The following is a 21,652-nucleotide window of genomic DNA, read 5'->3' as shown; positions in this document are numbered from 1 at the left end:
CCAGTCATAAAAGCAAGACGTAATAGGTAACAAAGTTTTTTTGTTTTGTTTTTTTAGCATGCTGGCGATAAGAGATAAGTTCTACACTGGAGACTAGGTTATAGCTATACTACTCTATGATGTAGTACATAGCTACCATATATAGATCAGTTACTGCAGGAACCAGAGACTCCTACTCTTCTGATTAGATTTGCAGCTGTAGACAGCATTGATAAGTGGGACCCAATTATTTATTTCCCAGTCATTTTAGGGATAACAAGAATTATAGTACAGATTCTCGAATGCTAATTATATATTGCTACAGTCTGAAATTAAAGTTTGCATCATGGAGTTTCAAAAACAAACACACTATCCCGCAACCAAATATAGGGGTCGATTCAATAGGGTGTGCAGTGAATAGTGCCGGTGCTATTCTCATCAGCACTCCGCTAACGCAGACTAGTGGATTTCTAGTAGAAACCTTCCTGAGGTGTGAGCAGAAAAGTGACACAACTAGAGCAGCGATGCTTGGTGTAAACAGCATCACTGCGGTGCACTGAAGTCAGAAAATGCCAGAACTCGAAACTTACCACCTACTATTATCAGTATTCTCTAACTTAACAGCGTGCTAATCACAATAGCTTCAGGAGCTCCCCCCCCGGCATTATTCACAGTGCACCAGATTAAAAATAGACCCCTTACAATGTGCTTTAAGCAGCAGTTTTCAGCTGTGCCTCTTGTGTGCTGCAGTGCATTTTTGGTGCTACTTCTGAGATGCTTCCCCAACTCTCAATGGGCATAAAGCAAGACACCATGATCCTCCAATCCCTACTCTATACCTTGCACATCCATGACTGACAGCCACGTCTCGAATACAGTGAATGGGCACCTCATGCCCTCTGTCATGCGGTGAAATACTCACTCCAAAAGTACCAGCCAACTGGAGGCTACAGAGAGGGACTAGTGCCATGTCCCCACTGAATGGTGCTTACTGAACTTTCTCACCATATACAGGCTTGCTAACTTCTACTCCCAAACCACCAACAACTACAGTTTCTGAATAGGAAGTTACACCTTCTTGAACCTTGGCCTCTAGTTCTAGACAGGAAGTTTAATTGGCCTTTAGCCATTGGTCTGGATTGCTCCTCCATATTTCCCCACTATGCTGCCACCTACATAACAAGTTGGTTGATATCTGGAGGTTTATGTCATCCCCAGGTTCAAGATTATACTCTTACCAAAACTACACACACGGCTAGATTTCCTAATTGTGTTCTCTCGCCTATTCCAGTGGCACAGCTGCATGGGGGTTAACCCTACAGTGCAAAGGCCACCATTAGTCATGTGATGTGGGGGTCAATGGCAACACACAAGAACCAATCTAATTTTCTGCCAAACATTTAAAATATCATACTGGTTCATTGGGACCAGGTGGATTATTTGGGGAGAGAAGCCAAAAAACAAGTTTATTGACTAGTTAATAGGGCGACTTGGTAATACTTTGCACAGTTATTCAGATGTGGCAAAAGCATTTTAAAGGGTGGAAAGGTGCACATTTTGGTGTTAAAGCATATTGGACTGTTTTCAGATGAATCTTGTCCTTTTACAGTTCTCCTTTGGCCAGTGTCAACTGTGCCCTCAAAACTTTTTGCCATTCATAATGGTACTAGACAGGGGTGACCTCTGTATGGAGGCTTTAGCAATCAGAGTGAACCTTGACATCCAAGGTCATTTGAGTAGGGAAACCGAACAGACACTACCTGCATCTTATCTCCTTGCTGCATTTTCTAATAACTTGATCTCTCTCCTAACTCTCCCGTTGGAATTCATGAGATTTAGTAACCTAGTCAGCTATAGCTTTAAAAATCTTCAATGCTTGTACATCCAATAGACACACACAAATATAATAATTCCATTTTAAGTAGACCCCTTCCCAATTCCATAGCCAAACCTGATCTCCACAAATGGTTGTAGTTATTCCAGCCCTGGTTGTAAAAATGAACATCCTCCTGAAGGTTTTGCATCTTTTCAAGCACTATCACCCTCTCCTTTATATGGGAGCTAAAGGGAATAGTGAGGTGGTTTGTTCGGGGGGCATCAAAAGGGAGAGACTCCACCTGAAGGTGCTCATTAAATGTTGATCATTGAGTGGTCTCCAACTGCTGAACTTCCTCAGTTATCATTGTTTCCACCTGGTTGAAAGGTCTCAAAAAAACTAACTCAAGACAGAAGTTGATGCTGTATATATCCATGCTTGGTCACAGGTGTCTTAATTAGTACCTCAATCATTAATTATCTGTGCTAAGCCATGGATAGTCTTAAAACCTGGACAGTTTGGGTGCCTTGAGGACTGTTTGACCATTACTTGACCATTGTTATAGGCAGAGGTTCCCACTAGCCATGTGTTGTCATGACTAGCCATGACCCCTAGATTAAAACTACCCTACTTTTGATTCCACATGGACTTGTATGAAATTTAAAAAAAAAGGGGGGGCGGGGAAGAGATTTATCTTTTTCAGTATACAATCACGGGCATTTTCACCCATTCTTGAGTATATTTTTCGCAGATGCCATTTCACTTTTCTTATTGGGTGAATTGGCATGGGAGAAAATGGCCGCAAATTTGCCTAAACCATGTAAAATCACGGCAAATACACACTTTATGCCCAGGCAAAAATCTGCACTGGGATTGAATAGTGGAATCAAATAAACATTAACTAAAATGAACATATAGCTATATAGGATTACACAGACCCGATCAGAAAGCATTAGACACGGAGGGGGTATTGAATTATTTTCTCAACCCGAAAGGTCAGCACCAGCAGCCAATTACACTGCTCTGTTGTGCAACATCTAGTAAGGCTGGCATTGGAAACAATTGAATATCGGCCTAAGAGCGTTAAAAGTCTAAGAGTCTGAAATATTCAAATACATGAATCAGCATATATTTTTTCAATCAATTGCACAAGCCACTTATCAAATCACAAACAATTCAATCAATGACCAGAGACATAGTGCTGTTGCAACCCTACTTGGTACCAATAGACTTAGTTGGGTATGCAGTCCCCCCCCCCCCCTCGCTATCATAGACAGGGGAAATTGCGATGGGTGCCTACTCAATGCGGTCTTTCCCGACAGCATTGAAAAAGGCATCTTGGCAGAACAAGCCGGACTATAAAAGCGGTTGGGCCCGTTCTGCCGAGAACGGATGTGGATTGTCGAGCTCACAGCCAATCGACGATTGAATCCCGCCTGCTGATTTACTGTTGAGCAAAACGTAAACAGCATCATGGCTGTAGGAACGGACTGACAGTCATTATCAGGGATTGCATACCCCCTTAAAGTTTAAATTTCAACATCGTTTTTTTGTAATTCCATAATGCAAAATGGTCTCTCCGATCAGGCCAGACCACATTGAAGTTAATAAAGCACAACGGAATTTTCTGTGCTATAACACTGTTAAATGATATTGTATTCACTGTATACACAGTTTTAGACTCTACACATACCTGGGATCTGGAAAGGACTTCCAGGGTCAGAGCTTGCTGGAGAGTGAGGATAAGTACTGCTACTGCCAGGAGAATTTGGATAACTGCTGTTGGGCGAATGAGGAAACGGGTGGCTGTTCGGCTGCTGGAAAGAATCTGGAAAAGTGGCGTTGTGTGGCATGTGTGGCTCACTGGGCTCCATGGTACGGAATTGAGCCAGAAGACTGTGTTGTGGGTTATACTCGCTGTGCCTTGGAACGAGGACTGGAGGAAGTACTACAGGAAGAGGAAAAAAAAAAAATAAAAAAAAAAGTCAGAAGTAATCTATGGTAAATTTATTCTCTTTAGGTTAGAACAGTATTAGTTTATCTTCCTTAAATGTAACAACCCTTTGGAGAGCCAAGTGAATTTGTCAAAATTGGTGTGAAAAAATGGCAAGCAAACATTTTTATTCACCATAATGACCTGTACGGTTTACTCTCTATTAGAAAATATTTTTATTTAACAATATATTTTTTTGCATTTATATAACAAATGTGAGGAATGCCAACATTGTTAGCTGATTTTACACATCTTACAGAGATGCTGGCATTTTTGGCAGATATTTTGCGCATCTGAGATGTTGAGACTCAAGGGTTAAAACTACTATATACATTTACTCTTAACGTCACGAACACTACTCCTTTCATATCATTCATCACTTTCTGTACATAGCTCCAGCTTCTTAACACTTTAGTTTTTTCCACTGAGATATTGCTTTTGGGGTGCTGCAACATGAACATATATATAGCTATAAAGGACCACCAACACTAAAGGGGTGTACACATGGAGCGATCCTTCTAAGCGATTTGGAGTACATAGTCAAAATTGCTGAGAAGGTTAGTAAAGATCTGTCAAGGTTAGACAAATCGTCCTAGAATATCGCTTCGTTAAAAAAATAAAATAAAAAAATAAAAAAGTTTGACAAGCAACAATATTTTGACTAGATCGCTGGATGTCTAGTCAAAAAAATAAAAAATAAAATAAAAACACGCTGGTATTTACTGCTGAGGGAGATATTCACTAGGCAATCTGCAATGAATACCAACCAAGTATGTTAATTCTAGTATAGTCAAAATCGCCCTTAAGGTGCCCATACACGTTACAATTATTGTATACATTTTCGCATCTCATTGCATCCCGGATCTGCGATGAGATGAGATCTAGTACAAAAAGTATGTGCAGCACATCTTTTTGTACTAGATCTCATAACAGATTCGATGAGATGCGATATTGTATACAATAATTGTACAGTGTATGGGCCCCTTTAGACTAGTCAAAATAGTTGGTGCATTTAGTCAAATCGCTTAGTTAAAGTCGCTCACTAGCAAATAAATCGCTCCGTGTGTACACCCCTTGAGAGGCCTTAACGATTGACTTGGGGGCTTCCCATATATTTGCAAACCAAGATCTCTGAATGATATTATAACGTAGATTTAAATCTGGTTACCGATAGCAGTGTGCTGGAAGAACCAAGTGTGCTTTTCTTTACACAAAACATTACACCTCCCTTGCAAGCACCTGTGTGGTATCACTTAACTAATTGAGCATCTGCCAGGATATAAGTTTATCTTTAGGTTTAGTGACTCTAAAGGCCCCCATACATTAGTCCGACTTGTCCTATGGACAAGTCAGACCTGATTTCCCCGGGACGATAACACACGATTAGGCACATGATGTGCCAAGTTTGGCATATGATAAATCATGCAATTTATCATATACAACTCCCAGGGAGCTGCAAGGTGGAGGAAGCAGGGGGGCGGTGGACATCGAGGTGGCGGGCGGGGAACGCTTTGAATAGGGCAGAGGCAGCAATTGGCTGAGAGCGCTCAGCCAATCACAGACTGGCCATTCATTGTACAGCTCCCTGCTCCCCTCGCCGACATCTGCCGCCTCTGTGTCCCCCGCCAGCCACCTCACAGCCCCTGCACATAAGATTTAGCAAATCTTATGTGCAGCCGGTCCGACCTCCTGACTCCGATCGAATCGCACAGGACTGCGCATCGGGTCGGACCGGGTGTCTAGACCTGCGATTTTTGGCCCGATCCATCCGAATCGGGTGAAAATCGGGACCAAATCGCATAGTGTATAAGGGCCTTAACACATCACAAAAAGCATCACAGTATATTACCAGACAGAACTCAAGCAAGTTCACGGTTGGGCCCTTGCAATGCAAGTCTGAGGACTAAAACAAAAGCATTATTTATTAGAAGTTTCTTATATAACGCATACGTATTCCCCAGCGCTTTACAGAGAATATTTGAACATCACTCCATGCCCCATTGGGGCTTACAATCTATATTCCCTACCACATGTACGCACACAGAAATTCTAGGGTAAATTTGTTGGGAGCCAATTAACCTACCAGGAAAACGGAGTACCCGGAGGAAACGCATGCAAGTACGGGGAGAATATACAAACTCCGCACAGATAGAGCCACGGTGTGAATCAAAACCATGACCTAAGTGCTGCGAGGCAGTAATACTAACCATTACACTATCCGTACTGCATTATAAACACCTGCAAGATCTAAAATGGATTATGACAGGCACCATATTTTATTGGTCCATATGTATGGTTGGTTATACAGTATAATTGAAATCATGAGTTTTGAAAATAAACCGTGAGAACTTAAAATTATTTTAATGCAACAAAACAGTAATTCCCCATTATTCCACCCTATTTAAATCAACAAGCCACCCAAAGTGGCCAGTACATAGCCAGAGAGCCCAGCATAAATTCAGGGCAGCAGAAGCATGTTTAGTGCAGCTGCTCTAAATCCCACCTCCTGGTCACTGAAATGAGAAGGGTTTTGTCTCTGCCAAGCCACTGAGGGGATTAAAAAGAACATAACGTGGGTGGGCAAGAATCAACGTGTGCTAAATGCTCCAGATTCCTACTTTTATACCTTCCCCACATCTAATTTTAGAGGAGATCCACAATTTCAGCTAGCAGCTGACTTATAATTGTCTAATTATACATATGGAACAGTCAGGCTACTTCACACACCAACAGTTGGGACGGCAGACTTATAAGCACAAAACAAATATATGTCACTAGTAGTAGTGGTGGTAGGGAGAGGATAAGTATACTTGGCAGACTACTGCAAGATAGGACAGATATATTAGGGGGAAATATACTAAGACGGGAGTTCTATTTCACAAGTCACAAAACAAAATCTACTTATTTAGCACCTTCTGCAAGATAGATAGTATCTGATTTGCTGCCCATATAAACATCCCATGTGCGATAGAACTCCCGTCTTGGTAAATTTCCCCCATAGTATGTATCCAGCTCCACTCTTCCAGCCTGGAAGCCACAGGGAGACTAGAGAGACAAAATACAATTGTTTGTGAAGAGTGCATTGTGCCATTGCCATAGTGTTTCACGGGTGGCGAGGGGGACCGGCGGTAGGCTCCGTTGCCACGGGGGGCATACGTATGTATGTCTCGCAGCAATGTATGGACACCCGATACCATGCGGGCCGCCCGGGACCTTCCCAGTGGTAGGGACGCATGTGATCAGTCACAATTTGATCGCATGCATCCCTGCTTCCGGCCCGTCTTGCCACTAGGAGGGAGGTACCAGGACAGGTGGTCATATGGCCAGCAGGTCCGACCACCTGCTCGGGTCCGATGCGCACGGGACCCGACCGCATGTCAGGGACAGCCGATTTGGTCCAATTTAACGGCCCGATTTCCCATTTCGAAAAACATTGGAGGCAATTCACAAAGCACAACGTAAAATCCCTGGTGCAGAGTAGGTCAGTTTCAATTACATGTGGCTCTTGCGAGTGATATTTATATTTTACTACATAGCACAGAGCAACAGAAAATCTGCTGGTCTGTTACAGCAGAAATATTGGCCCAATTAAAAATATCGGTGGAGACCTGAAGTCCAGGAGATTTTGTATGAAGGAAGATTCTTGGATCCGCACAAAGTGTTATGCTATGTCCACACTGAGATTTGCACAATATAGTCAAGAATCGCATAGCAGAGTGCAAATCGCACAGTGCTATGAAGCACCCGATACAGAGTCAATCCTGAAGCGCAGTCCCTGTCATCAGAATGGACTGTAGAACTAGACTGTTCTGCACAGTCTATTTATATTATCTTGGAATGAGGGCAATGTTGCTCAATGCAGCATGGCCCCTGCTCCCCCAGTCATGCCATCCCTCCCAGCTGCATTAGTTGACATCACCCACTCTTCCAAAAAAAAAAAAAAAGAGAAGGGGGTAAGGGGTTCCAAGAAGAAAACATGAGAAATAGGTTAGTTATTAAACCCAAGCTGTTAGGTTGCAGACCATCAGAAGACAAATACAGAAAAGCCTGACTGATGTCTAAGCATGCAAGTATTTTTACTCTACTACTTTTTAACAACCATACAGCATATTTTATAAAGCTAGTAGCTACTATTATTCTGGCTGTAATGACTCTTGCAGCCATAGTGGCGAGTACACAGTTGTAATCCCATACCCTTAACCTGGCCTCTACACAGTTGTTTGAATGTAGACAGATTTTATTGTGTGTTAAGCTTCCTTGAAATGTTTATATTATGTCTAGTTGTGTAAATTGGAGAAAATCCCAGAACGACCAAATTGTGTATTTGTTTCCAGGGATACTTACGCCACACCTATACATTGTGACATACATGCAAATCATTCCTCCTTGCCCACAGCAAGTTCTCTTCTAATCGGTTCAGACAACGAAATCAAGTTTAAAAAAAAAAAAAAGGAGCAGAATACTGCATAGTGTACCTCCTAATTACACAGTATATTGTTATTTTAGCGCAGTGCATATTTGTATTCCATTTTCTCAAGCACAAGTGAATCATGATGAGAGAAAAAAAAAAAAAAATACACACACACAAAAAACAGCCACTACCCACAGTATTTGGGAAAATCATAAAAAAAAAAAATTTCCACCATTCCCAGGTTCAGACAGTGAGCCTTTGCCATTTACATTCACGGAACAGTTTAATGGGGAGGAGTTGGCAAAGGTTTCAAAACCGATCTTCAAATGCTCACCTTAGCCTTTGGTGAATACAGTTAGTCATGCTGGGAAAATGTATTCAATGGAATAGTATCATCCCCATGCAGTAAGTCAGGGGTTAAAAATGCATTGAACCACGGAGGCCATGTAAACTATGGAACTAACGGGTTTTCCTGGTGCGTTAAACACCCGATGGTGCTTTTCCTCTGCAGCGCCTGAAAGCAGACCACCTAGTTATAGGGCTGCACTGGTATGTTATCGCAAACAGTATTCATTTATATAAAGTTTAAAAGCATTACAAACACTGAAAAAGCAAGACTGAAACAAAGCCCAATAAGGGATTCAGACTAACAAAAACAGACTAACAAAAACAGTCACAGAAGTTATTCCTGGTGGTTATATCTGCATATTACACAAATACATTTACTTGATCTCAGACTGCTGCAAGGTGTTAAAGTTCACACACACAGAACCATGGCTAAGCCACCATTATCTTAGTAAACATTCCTGTCTAACCCACACCTACCTACAAATGTGTTGGAGCCCAAACTATAAAGATTTAAAAAAAAAAAAAAACACACACCACACACAAACCTAAATATTTCAATAAAATCTGTACTAAAGGAAGAGGATTTAAAATCATACTAAGTTATAATAGCAAAGACACAGGATCGCGATGATCTGTGTATAAGAACCACCCCATCTCTGGAGTTTTTCTTAGGTCAGGGTGTTCTATGGTGATCAAGCAATTGCTACTGAAGTGGAACATCCCCATGCATCGCTATCGGTGGGAGACGTTGACCATAAATCTAGTCCGATCGTTTAGCAAGAGACTGCTAATCACCAGTGTAGCGGGCGATCAGCATTAATTTGCTGAACTTACATTTCCAATGCTAAATCGCTATGATTAATCGCTGGCACTTTCTGAGCAACTTAGATTCTGGGAAGCTCAAGGGGAATCTCTCATGCACAAATAATTACAGGTGTAGAAGGCCCCTTAAGATGTAGGCTTCCCAGAAAGTGATTTCTATTCCCCACATCTACAGATAGAGCCGGGCTCATCCTTGGCCAGCACTCTCCAGATCCCCTTCAGTGGCGAGCGCCGGCGGTTAGAGACTGGGACGCGCCTGCGTCTCAGTATCACGCCGGCTGAGCAGCGTCTCCCTGCCAGTCTCCGCTTCAGGGAGACGCTGGCCAGTTTTTTTTGGGGGGGGGAGGGGGGGGGGGGGGGAGCAGTGGGGACCCCCGCCAATCTGTTGCCACGGGGCACTTGAGTCTCGTGCGTGCGCCACTGGCGGTAGCGGCCATCCCCTGCAAGGCTGAGCCGGGTTACATCTGTATGAACAGCTCCATGTTTTCTGCAACCCAGTTTATTTTTTAGTGATCATACATAAGCAAAAAATTGGGCCAACCTTTCATTTAGGGACCCCCACCTCCCCAAGAATCCCTGGCCTGTGTCAACTAATTATGGTGGATCAATGCTTTAATAGTATTCCCTCTAGAAATGAGGGCGGGCAGGGCGCCGATGCATGGGGGCAGCGCAAGGGGTGCGGACCGGGCCCGCCGACGTCACAATTGTGGGTGGTCCCGGTTCACGAAAAGGGGCGGACCCGGCCGGCGCCGTCACTAAAGGAGGCGGGCCCGGCCCAGCCGAAGTTACCATGCTGCCGGGGAAGCGCCTTCTAAGGCGGCGCTGCGCTTCCCCGTGCACACAGCCAGGGAAGGCATCATGCTGTTTTAGCGGGGCGCTGCTAGCAGGGCAGGGCGCATTTTGCCCTGTGAAAAAAAAAAAAAAAAAAAAAAAAAAAAAAAAAAAAAAAAAAAAAAATCGGGCAGGGCGCAGCGCCCCGCTAAAACAGCCTAGCGGGAACACTACTTTAATCATGGGACCCCATCAAGTGCATCTCCTGGCTGTGTCATTACCACTCTGCTAGTCGAGTCGGGGGATGGTTCTTAAAATACAGAGGACCCTCCTCATTCTCCCATATTTTTAGAACCAGTAACAGTTCCAAGAGCCCTGGGCTGTTTATGCCTAGGAGGTGAGACCCAATCCATTTTTTTTTTTACCTTCTTTATAGCTATACCAACTGCTGCTTGCCCTTAACCCCCAGCTTTGTGCAATTCTGCAACTGCGAATAAATCAACTAGGTGACCAAAAAAAAAAAAAAAAAAAAAGGGGACCTGTTTGAGAACTCACAGGACATTGCGTAGCACCCATTAAGGAGCATACACTGATTTTCACAGGTGGTGAACCTCTTTCGACAGTAGGTGACTGTGGAAAGGGGCTCACTCAGCCGTTAGAACATGCCGATGAACAATGATCACCGCTCATCTCCCAGCCATACATACTGCAGGATTTTAGGCTCAAAAAGTTACAAGGGGAAACTAGACCATAATTAGCAATATTGCTCAAAAAGTCCATAATATTAGAACATGCATAAACATAAAGGGGTAGGCAGAACAGCTGGAAGGATGCACAGTTGGAAAACTCATATCATGGTCAAGAGACAAAGAAGCAGGAAGGAAGGGCAGGGGGAGTAGGTTTAAAGAGGAAAAAACTGGAAAAAAAAATGCATGTTACAAAGTGGTCTCTGCCTAATGTTAGTACGCGTGTGCATGAATCAGGTCTACTTCCAATGAAAAAAAAAACAACGTTTGGGAAAGTTATAATCCTTTTCCACTGACCTGAAAATACCAGGTTTTCACATGAACATGCACCTACCCCGGATTAATGTTAGTAAAAAATATCCCAGGTAAAAAGTGACCAGGAATTTTTATCCTGGTCACAAACAGGGTTTATAGTGGGTCTTTCCTGGTTGAGCTGCAGGGTAAAGCTACTCTAACTTATACCCCTTTTACATGAAAACGCCGGGTTGCACCCAGGTTTTTGGACCCAGCTTTAACCCGGCGACCTGGAGTTTGATACCTTTTACACTGGCGCAACCCTCCACCCGGCACAGGCAGTTCCTGATCCGCCGCTTTGAGATGACACCTCCAAGTGCCGATCGCTGCTGCTGGGCCCCGGACCGCTGCGGGCAAACCCATCACTGAGATAATCTCTCAGGTAAGGTAGTCAGCCCTCAACTGGGAGGGGAATGGATGCCGCACACAGGCAGCCATTCACCTCCTCCGCTGCTGCCTGCAAAGTATAGCAGACAGCAGCGGAGGCCTGCGTACGTTTCGGTCCGCAGGTTGGACGTCCCCCATAAACGGGAGCCGGGTCACATGACCCAAAGTCCCATGTAAAGGGACACAGCATGACCCATTTACACTGCCTTTGACCTGGGTTTTTTGCGGCGGTGTAAGAGGGGTATTAGTATTTTTACCCAGGAATTTCAGATCGGCTGCAGATGGATCCCTCCTGAGCTCTGGCAGCTGAGGTCATTGCTCAGGAACTAGAGGAGACGTTGGGAGAGACTGTTCTTATGCTGTTCGCTGCCAAGAGCTGGGCAGAGCTAGCACATACAGGCTTACCGATTGCTCCCAGGTGCCTGAGCACAGAAAGGGCGCTGGTCATACAGGGAGAAGGCAGTGGAAACGGTCTACCCTGGGATACAGTGCAAACAAAACTCGGAGAATGAGTCCCAACAAAATCCTGGGTAAAAAATCCCAGGCCTGACCCAGGATTTTGATGGAAGAGGCGCAGTAGTTGTGTTCTTTTAAAAACATATCCAGACAGTATAAGCACAGTGTTATTAGCAGTGCACACAATTTATAGAACTGCCAGACTGCAACGTATACCAATCAAACTAGTATGCTCGAAAAGAAAAAAAAAACACAAACTCTGGCAGGACCTGCTCAGTTCAGTGGATAGTTCCAAAGGAGTTGGGAGTACTACACTTTGCCACCCACCCCTATTATATACAAAAGTCAGACTAGCATAGCTTCAACCCCACCTGCTTAACATATTATATTACAACTTTAAAAGCCACGCTCATTGTTAACGAGTTAGATTCCGAACAGAACATAGGTGCTGCAATCAAGATCTTCGGGTTGGATACACACACACACGCACCCCCCCCCCCCCAGCAGCAGGAAATGGAGATTGCATGCAGATGCGCAGGTTGTGGATTGGATGCAACTTTTCAGAGGGGAGAAGCCACATAGTGTATGGGGGCCTTTAGTGTGCCTTGAGAACTGAGGTTTGGAATGCCAGCTATAGACAGGCACAAGAGCAGCAATTTCTCAAAACATCTGTTATGAGCATATGAAGAGCTCCATTACACAAAATGAATACAAGGAAATGGCTAAGGAACTAGAATAGTGATGTCTGGCAATGGTTACCCGGTACTGGTATACTTAATCTAGCCATAGCCAGGAAAAAAATAAAAAAAGCAGACTATGTAGGACAGCATGGGTTAAGATGAAGGACTTGGTTGAAAAGTACAGAATCTAGTTCCATTTGCAAATATATGGTGGTCTGGAAGGAGTTTCTAAACATGCCTCCGTTAGAACAGAAGGCAAACTCCGAGCTGTCCTCTGCCAATGTTGACATAATGCGGGTGGCAAGGGGAAGCTGCCAAAATGGGAAATGCTGCACATTACTGTTTCTTGGCTAGCCAACTACTGTCAATTCTTAAATAGTCTGAATAAAGCCAGACCCATCACTGTACGACACTAAACTGGGTGGTCCCTCAGAATTAATAATGTTGCAGAATGGGTACTGCATTTTTGGTGGTATGCAATAGTTTCTTCCCCTCTCCAAACCCATGCTTGCCTACTATCCAATTGTTTCTGCAGACAGACACGCAATCATCTCAGATCCCTTCCCCTGGAGATGGAGAGCTAAAATATGTGAGGAGTCACCCAAGACCGAACGTCACACCTTTTAGTTTGGTCGCGTTTAGGGACTAAGGGGGTATTCAATGTCAGTCGAGGGCTGTTAAAACAGTGTTTTTTGTTTCTCGGTCTGCTCGCCTTTTTTTTTTTCCCCTCGACTTGGCGAGGTCGCGGCTATTCAATGTGTCAATCACACTGTGTACCCTCCCGTCGAGGTTAGCCCATTGGTGCGAGCTGTGGGCGTACTTTCTCCGTTAATATAAACAAATGCGATTAGATATAAGTTGAATGCAATGAACTATAACGGTACCGCGTAACATAGGTGCTGTGCAGTGGACACCAAAATAGAGAAATAACAGCCCGGAACTGAGGAAGGGAAAGAGCAGCAACGGGACTCAAGCTGTTGGCATAGGGGGGGGGGGGTGTTGCGTGGGTAGAGTACCCGGCGAGCTTGTGCTGCACGCAGGACCCGGAAGAAGAAACCCTGGGGATCTGCATCAGGACAACAAGCTGACCCGGAGAAGAAGCCCAACTTCCAGCGCCGCGCGGTTAGGAACGGACTGCCCTGATGTATCAGGTACTCACGGCGGAAGGTGCACTGCGGCCGGGTCGGGATTTCAGCCCCACGCAACACCCCCCTGTGCCAACAGCTTGAGTCCCGTTGCTGCTCTCTTTCCCTTCCTCAGTTCCGGGCTGTTATTTCTCTATTTTGGTGTCCACTGCACAGCACCTATGTTACGCGGTACCGTTATAGTTCATTGCATTCAACTTATATGTAATCTCAATTGTATTTGCATTTGTTTATATTAGAAGTGCCATTACCAAATAAAAGTGAGTGTAAAAACCTTATTACGTGCAATTCAGTATGTAAATGACTTCTCCTATATTATTCAGCACACTGAAAGATTGGGGCTAAGAGCACGGACCAGATAAAAAATAAAAAAAAAAACAGGCAAAAAAGGACAACACAGCACGCCAACAGATGAAGTCGAGAATACACATTGTATCATATGCCCGAGTCCTGGGGAGCAAAAAAAAAAAAAAAAAAAAAAAAAAAAAAAATCAAAGCATTGAATAGAGTTGCCCTAAAGTCGAGCAAACAAACAGTGCAGTCTGCTCGACTAGGAGAGAAAACGAAATCTCGACTGGCGAGCAAAACAAAAAAACAAAATCACCAAGCGATAAATACACAACATTGAATATGCGAGCTAATAAATAATAACCGAATTCGGGCGAGCTATCCATCAAGCTCGACAAACAGCAAACCTCGACTGACATTGAATACCCCCCTATGTATGGCTAAACCAAACTATAATAAGAGCAATGTGTGGGAAATACAAAAAATAAAATGATCAATTGAATATTGGCAAGATACTTTAGGCGGGGGGGAATCTGTTGCAATATAACAAGTGAATACAGAGGTTTCAACTTTTAGTCTGACCAGGGCCATCACAGAAACCTTCAGGATTCATCCCACTGATTTAAAAAGAATTCTACAGCAACGCTGCTGGCAAGATCAAGGATAGCATAATAGTCTAAGTTAAACATGGTACAAACCTCTCTCTCGTCCAGCCCCAACCCCCAGTTATCTGAGTCATAACTAAATCATGAAGGAGCATTACATGTTATTTTTTAGTTTGAACTTCTAATCTTATTACAAAATCATTAATACAACACCTAACTTTATAAAAGCTCATCAATAGATCAGGTACAGAGCTGCAATAAATTGATATAAATTCACGCTCCAGATGTGGAATTACCATTCTACACCTGCTCAATTGCTATTCAAGGCCAAGCTTCTTTTTACTGGTATAGAAAAAAGTTCTTAGGTGGACATCTTGTCAACAGCGGTAAATTACGGTGGTTAAGGGATTCCCCAATGCTATCCATTTAGCCCTGTTAGCAGGAACAGACAGGTGATTAGGCTTAACAGAACCCATTGTGATATTGCTTGAAACTGGTCATTTACAGCACAATAAAAGGTGGCTATAATTGGATTGCCTAGTTGTTCCCATGCTGGGCCATGGCACCTTGGGGTGCTTCGGGACATTTTCAGGGGTGCCTCAACTGGTGGTCCAGGTCCAATTCATATATAATAAAGAAAAACATTGCTGGTGACTGCCAACCAAATTATGTGTACAAAGAAGCACATCCAGTCCCAAGGACAACATAAAAACAACTTATTTATATTTTTTTTCCTCTAAATTTTCATTGGCGTGCCCTGAAATATAGCATTAATGCTCTAGGGTGACGTTATTCAAATACATTTGGGAACCATTGTGATAGACCAATAAGGTTATGAGAAGCCCTTCTTTGCCATGCAGTACATGAACATTGGCAATTTGTATACCTTTTACAATTGACTGATATGCATTCAGATTATAGAAAGTCCCCTATTCTTCATTTATATTTAGGTTAGTGTAAACAGTTTCATGCTATGGCACAGTTTTGTTGAAGAATCATCGTCTTATCTGATATGCTTTGACATTATCTACTATTATTGTGCCATTTGCTTGATTTATTTTTCTCACAACAGCAGGGTGCCTGGTCACCAGGGCCCAATGCACAATCCTTTACCAATTACAGACAATATTGCATTATAAGGGCTACAGAGGAGAGTATTTAATAAAGGAGTAAAAACATTTTACGCTATATAAAATTGAAATTAAAATGTAGACACTAGTTCATATGTATTATACAAGTCAATCTACAAACTCCTTCTTCAGGGGCGATTCAATACTTAAGCGGAAATTTCGCACTTAGTTTGGGAGCCATTTAATTACTTCCTGCAACATCCACCATTTCCTACAATAGTGCACAGCAGTAGTTGTGTTAAGCTGCAGCTTCTGGGCTACGTGCCAGGTGCGATTCACCCTTTAAGTCAGGACTAGCTCAATGGGTTATTAATGCAAGGAAATTACCAAAAAAAAAAAACATGCATGTGGAAGGTCAAAATAAAAATGGCTGCCATGTTGGAATCATCAGTACTAGAGGCGGGGCACTAGGCAAGCTTTTTTTATTTATTTGACTAGATGACAAATTTTATGCATAAATTAGATATCATATTGGTCCTATTTAAATAACTAAACATGGAGCAGGTTTTATTTATAGGGTTGTAAAGATGGGTACATTATGTGACCAATTTCTTCATTACACAGCAGACAGAAAAAGGCTTACGGAAGCGAGCTTAACTATAGCTTATTTCTAGTCACATTTGTACATTAGGTTATGCATTTTACAGAATCATCCAATACATAAATTGTATAGGTCCTTAATAACTTCACTATTTTCCCACAGGTGCACAGAATTTTCTCTTCATTTAGTCAACTTTAGAATAAATATTGCTAGTGTGGATTTAAAATGTTCAAAACCTCCCACACTCTACAGCCCCCTCACTATAATAATGCACTTTTGGATACATAGCATGCACAGGACAGACTCCCTGGAGCTGTGGTAGGAGATCTCTACCATAACAGATGCAGCATGACTGGCGGATCCAATGCTAGACAAGTGGATAACCGTGCACAACTGCAGAATTTAACACATGTATGTTACAGATCAGTTTATAGGCAGAGGCATAACATTAGAATACCACATTTTAGACTGTTCACTTTATTAGTTTGGCCTTTGTAAAGTGGTTGTGTGGTTTAATGTGTGGATATACTTCGGTCGTGTAATGTGCAATACTCAGCACCCGCAAAGCTGGAGGAGAAAAAACGAAGACAAAAGTTGTGGTATGTCAGAGGAACTTCCTGGGCAGATGCTCAGGATGTTTTCCTACATTAGGGACTTACCAGGACTCTCCACTCGCTTGTAGTGGTAAGGGTTGATGCACACCTCTTTCTGTTTAGAGCCAAATGGATACTCGCAGCACTCCAAAGGTTTCAGTTCATGATGGCTCTGTAAGTCTGGCCAGCGCCACACTCGGCAGTAAATGACATGTGGGAGGCCCTTTCGGTGAGAGACTTGTAACCTGCCATCTAGTGAGCGGGGGATAGTGACACAGTTACTGGGTTGCCCAGGACAGCTGAGGGCTTTCTCCAACTCCTCCATGGCACCCTTCTTCTTCTTCAGCTTTTTCACCAATGCATCAACTGCCTTCTCAGCCCATTTTTCCTCCTCATCTCCCTGTTTCCAGCCAAGCAGCCGCTTCACTGCAGGGCTGGTGAAGGAGAATAAGCTGGTCACATTCATTGTGACTAGCACAGAATAGGTCACAGACGTGAAGAAGAAAACGGCCTGTTCCAAAGCTAGGAATATACTGGTCTTTCCTTTGCTTGCTTCTTAATTAGAAATGGTTTTCTGGAGCAGGAGTCACAGCCTGTAGTTCCCAGCAGACCAGCAGCATCTAAAGGGGAACAAAATATATATCAGTTAGGGAGGGGCTGAAGTCCAGATGTGAGGTTTCATCATCTGGCAGCATCCAAAAGCACAGAACATATTGGCTGCAGTACAACATACATCCACAGTGAACACACCACCCCCTTGAGAATGTGGTGACCTGTACTCATAGGTCAGCCGATTCCCCTCTATTTGTGCTATTTTAGCTTTGCTTACTTCATCATATCAATATGACACACAACATCAGATGCGCAATGGCATTATAGGAATCACAAACAGACGTGCATATGCAGCTTCTCTTGCACTCAGGAAGGAGACCGTCAGGGAGTATGCAACCTATGCTCAATCTGCTACTTCACACAGGTCTTGTGTAGTCAAGATGGCACAGCAGTGGAGGCTATTGGCTACACGGACTCCTTAGTAGGAATTCTCAGGAAACACATGGACTGGGGAGGGGGATTAAGTCGTGGTTAGGTTACTTTCCTAATAGGAGAAAGTACCATCAAATGACAGCACAACAGGCTGTGTAATCCAGTTATACTCATGGCAGCCATGACTATGGGTAACTCCAATCAGAGTAGCACGCCTTGGATCAGAGTCGGAGGAGAATAACATGGGATATGGCCACTTTTTATGCAATTCCTCGGATTCAGATGAAAACTTATCACAGTGGATGGGGCCTTAAAGCTGGGTACACACCTAAAAATCAGTCCAATCTGTCTGATAATGGTAATATATGGGAATAAATGACAAGCAACCATTTGCTCCCAAACACTGAAAAATTATACAGAGACATTATACAGATAAATCTTAGTGTGTACCCAGTTTAATAATCCGTAAATTATAGCAATCCAAACAGGACCCTTGTGGGTTTTTAACTCTACACGGTCAAGCAAAAAGTTTGGAGATTTTGGAGTATATTCAATTAAATTCGGATCCATTCCGACGTTCTTTTGTTGGAATGGATCAGACAGGCCTTATTGAGCGACCAAACCAGACTGTACGATAGATTTGTCCGTTCCTGTGCCCTTTGTGCTGCAGCTGTCAGCAGCTCCCTGTGTAAAATCACAGCAAGCTGCTGGAAGGAGATGCAGTGGCCAGGGAGCGCCAGCCCGTAACGCCAGGACGGGTGAGCACCAGCAGCTCAGGCGGCAGCTTGATGACATTGCCGGGTGAGCTGCTGCTCACCAGGCACCGTCCTCCCTGCCTCAATCTTACTTTAAAGTCGGAAACCCAGGCTATTCCCTCAGAAAAATTGAATAGACCTAAATGAGCCGAAAACTACCGTCTTTCCGACAAGACAATGCAATTGAGTATACCCTCTCTGTGCTCAAGGCATCCCATGAATCTTGCCAGACAGCCATTATTGGGTACAGGTGACTTAAGTGCCTCAGTCAATTTGATTCAACCATGGATATTACTAGACATACTGTGTAAAACACTGGAGCTATATTGGCCGGATATGTGGTTTCTGGAACATATTGGATATATCGCTCATTGAGTATGCCTAATATGCAATGTTAGATCAGGTGTATATATCTGTAGTTGGTGCATAAGCACTGCAGTTTGCTAAAAATAGTTCCCGTTATCAGATTGAACTGCATGCTGGACTAATCGGAAAACGGGATGAACAACTCACAAGATTGTGCTGTTGTGTGCTTAGGGCCTTAAGGCGGAAATAATTTTTGGCACCGGCATTATCAGCTGCCTACCTCATGAAGTGGCTGTGAATACGTGAACCATTTGGGTGCCCTAAAGGGACTTTGAGTAAGGTCTATTCTACTCGAGGATTGATTACAAAATGAACATTGGCAATTTACACTGGACTTTAGAGCACAGAAATACTGTCAAAAGTAATAGTAGTAGCCAATAAAGTTATCCGCTCTAATGTAAGACAAGCGCCTAAGAAAGAAGACAAATTATTTGAAACCCATGGCAAGATTAGCCATGTGTAGGTCGTTGATGTATTAGACAGCACAAAAATCGGAAACAAAATGACTCCTAAAATGCTATTGCACACCCATACTGATCAGAGGTGTTTGCTAACTGCTCAACCAAATGCGCTTAAAAGATATGAGGTTCTCTCAGCTTATTCATCTGCTAGTCATGGGCAAATTAATCATTCCGGGCACACATCCCAGGAACTTAAATGCATGTAGAATGGTTTCCCACCTTCCTTCATTAGGTGTACATAAATGCTCAATCAGCTGACTTACAACCAGAATCATCATATGCAGTCTCTATATGAAAATCTGCCAGACGGGAAGGGGTGGAATCAGCTGGCCTTTCTCTGGCTCAGACCATTCCTAACACCCAACCTAAATAATGGAGGAAGTGCTTGTTTAAAAGACACAAAAGAACAAAATTCCTTTTTCTTCCCAGTGGAGGGGTTCAACAATTGGGCGTGTGGAGCGGGACTGTGTGCTGCTCTGCAAAAGGATACAGCTTGGAAAGATGTTTCCTTTGATGCCTGAGGGCAGTATGGATGCCTTTCCGTTGCAGAGGACCCAGATTAAATTATGCAATTAGACAGCTCTATATATAGTGGCTATCCTGCTTTTGTACTTCTTGACATACACACCCACACAGATGTGCATTTTTTTGTCAAATACAACACCTGTTTTCCAGAGACAGTTCAAAAAGTCAGGGAGGGAGGAGGCCAACGTGTACACAATGTGGTAGGAAAGCCAGGACAGGATTTTCCATTAGATAGTCAACAACCCTATTAAACTGGGCACTCTCCACAGAAGATGGAAGTCGGCTGAAACTAAACCGATACACATGGGTGAGATGCTAAAATAGAATATTAGATTATAAAATGACAATGCATGGAACGAAGGGGACTGGGAAGCTTAAGTAGATGTATTACATTTACAGTGGTGTGAAAGGAGTTCACTCAGACCACAAAAAGTTGATTAATAGCCAACATTACTTCAGCCTTCTGAGAAAAGATATGCTGAAATCATCAAGTAAAATTTTATTCTTCGCCGTGTGTTAACCGGTATTGTCAAGAGTATGCACTTGCCAAAGCCATCAGTGATGTAGCGGGGTCAAGTGGTTTAGTGGGGTCCACGATGACCTCACATTGCAAGGTCTTTCATCATACCGCATGTACAGACAATGGAGGATGTTGCAAACTATGGACCTAATACAGTATCAGGTGCAGAGTAGTATAAATCACTATTAAGCAATTTTTGCCAATATGCGCATGGTCTCACATGGAATGAGCGGGTGCAGGGGGGGCGGACGACCCGCTCATTAAATATTTACTGCGCTGGGTCCTGCTCATTAGATATGCACAGAGCGGAACCAGCTCAGTGCTCTCTGCTGGCTCGGTCCTAAATACTATTGCAGACTGCAAAAAAAAAAAACGGTTAGGACCCTGCTTTTTTACGGTTTCCAAATACCGTTTTTGTGGAAAAGGTAAATTCACTCTGGACCTTTTAGACTGCACATATTACAGTTTTGAAATGGTAAAAAAAAAAAAAAAACAGACAAAATACTGGGTAATATGCGGTCTGAAAGAGGCATATGTCGGTTTGTTTTATCACAGTTTCCAAGAGTATTGCACAACGGAATATAATGTGCTATATAAGAAACTGTAAATAATTATTATCTATATCCCATAATCTAACCCAAAGTCAACGTTTACTTAACTATTTGTCTAAAACTGGGGTGTATCAAGCAAAAATAAAAAATAAATTGCTAGATGGGCCAAGTGTTTATTCTCTACAGTAAATTCTATGTAACCTTAATTTCTGCTTAATTACAAAATGGAACCGGTTGCACCTGACATAAGCGAGACCATAGGTCCTCCCCATATATTCCTCTATGGGGAAACCCCCCCCAAACAATTCACTCCCAATTCTACCTATATTTGCAAGTTAGGCACTACGCACAGTCAGTTGTTTTTAGTCCCCATTATTACAAAATCAAAACCAGAACTCAAATACACCACTGCCAAACAACCATTACAATACTGCCTGGATACTACATACATACATTTGCCCATAATGTTTGAGGTCAGCCTGGAA

The 21,652-nt window shown here is 43.1% G+C and overlaps 1 protein-coding gene across 1 annotated transcript in view; it reads right to left on the bottom strand.

Annotated features, from left to right (window-relative positions):
• SMAD1 (SMAD family member 1) overlaps positions 1 to 21,652 on the bottom strand; it is a 39,236-nt gene that overhangs the window by 10,987 nt on the left and 6,597 nt on the right. Inside the window, exons 2-3 of the mRNA XM_083171155.1 lie at positions 17,072 to 17,625; positions 3,489 to 3,743 (exon numbers count right to left, since the gene is read on the bottom strand). Coding sequence (XP_083027281.1) covers positions 3,489 to 3,743; positions 17,072 to 17,471 — 655 coding nt within the window. The 5' untranslated portion in view covers positions 17,472 to 17,625. The remainder of the gene's footprint in view (positions 1 to 3,488; positions 3,744 to 17,071; positions 17,626 to 21,652) is intronic.

The sequence above is a fragment of the Crinia signifera genome, chromosome 1 (genome assembly GCF_055691185.1).
Source record: "Crinia signifera chromosome 1, ASM5569118v1, whole genome shotgun sequence".
In the NCBI taxonomy this organism is placed as follows: Eukaryota; Metazoa; Chordata; class Amphibia; order Anura; family Myobatrachidae; genus Crinia; species Crinia signifera.
Note: the sequence above shows the minus strand (reverse complement) of the source record. Positions and strands in the feature narration are given on the sequence as shown.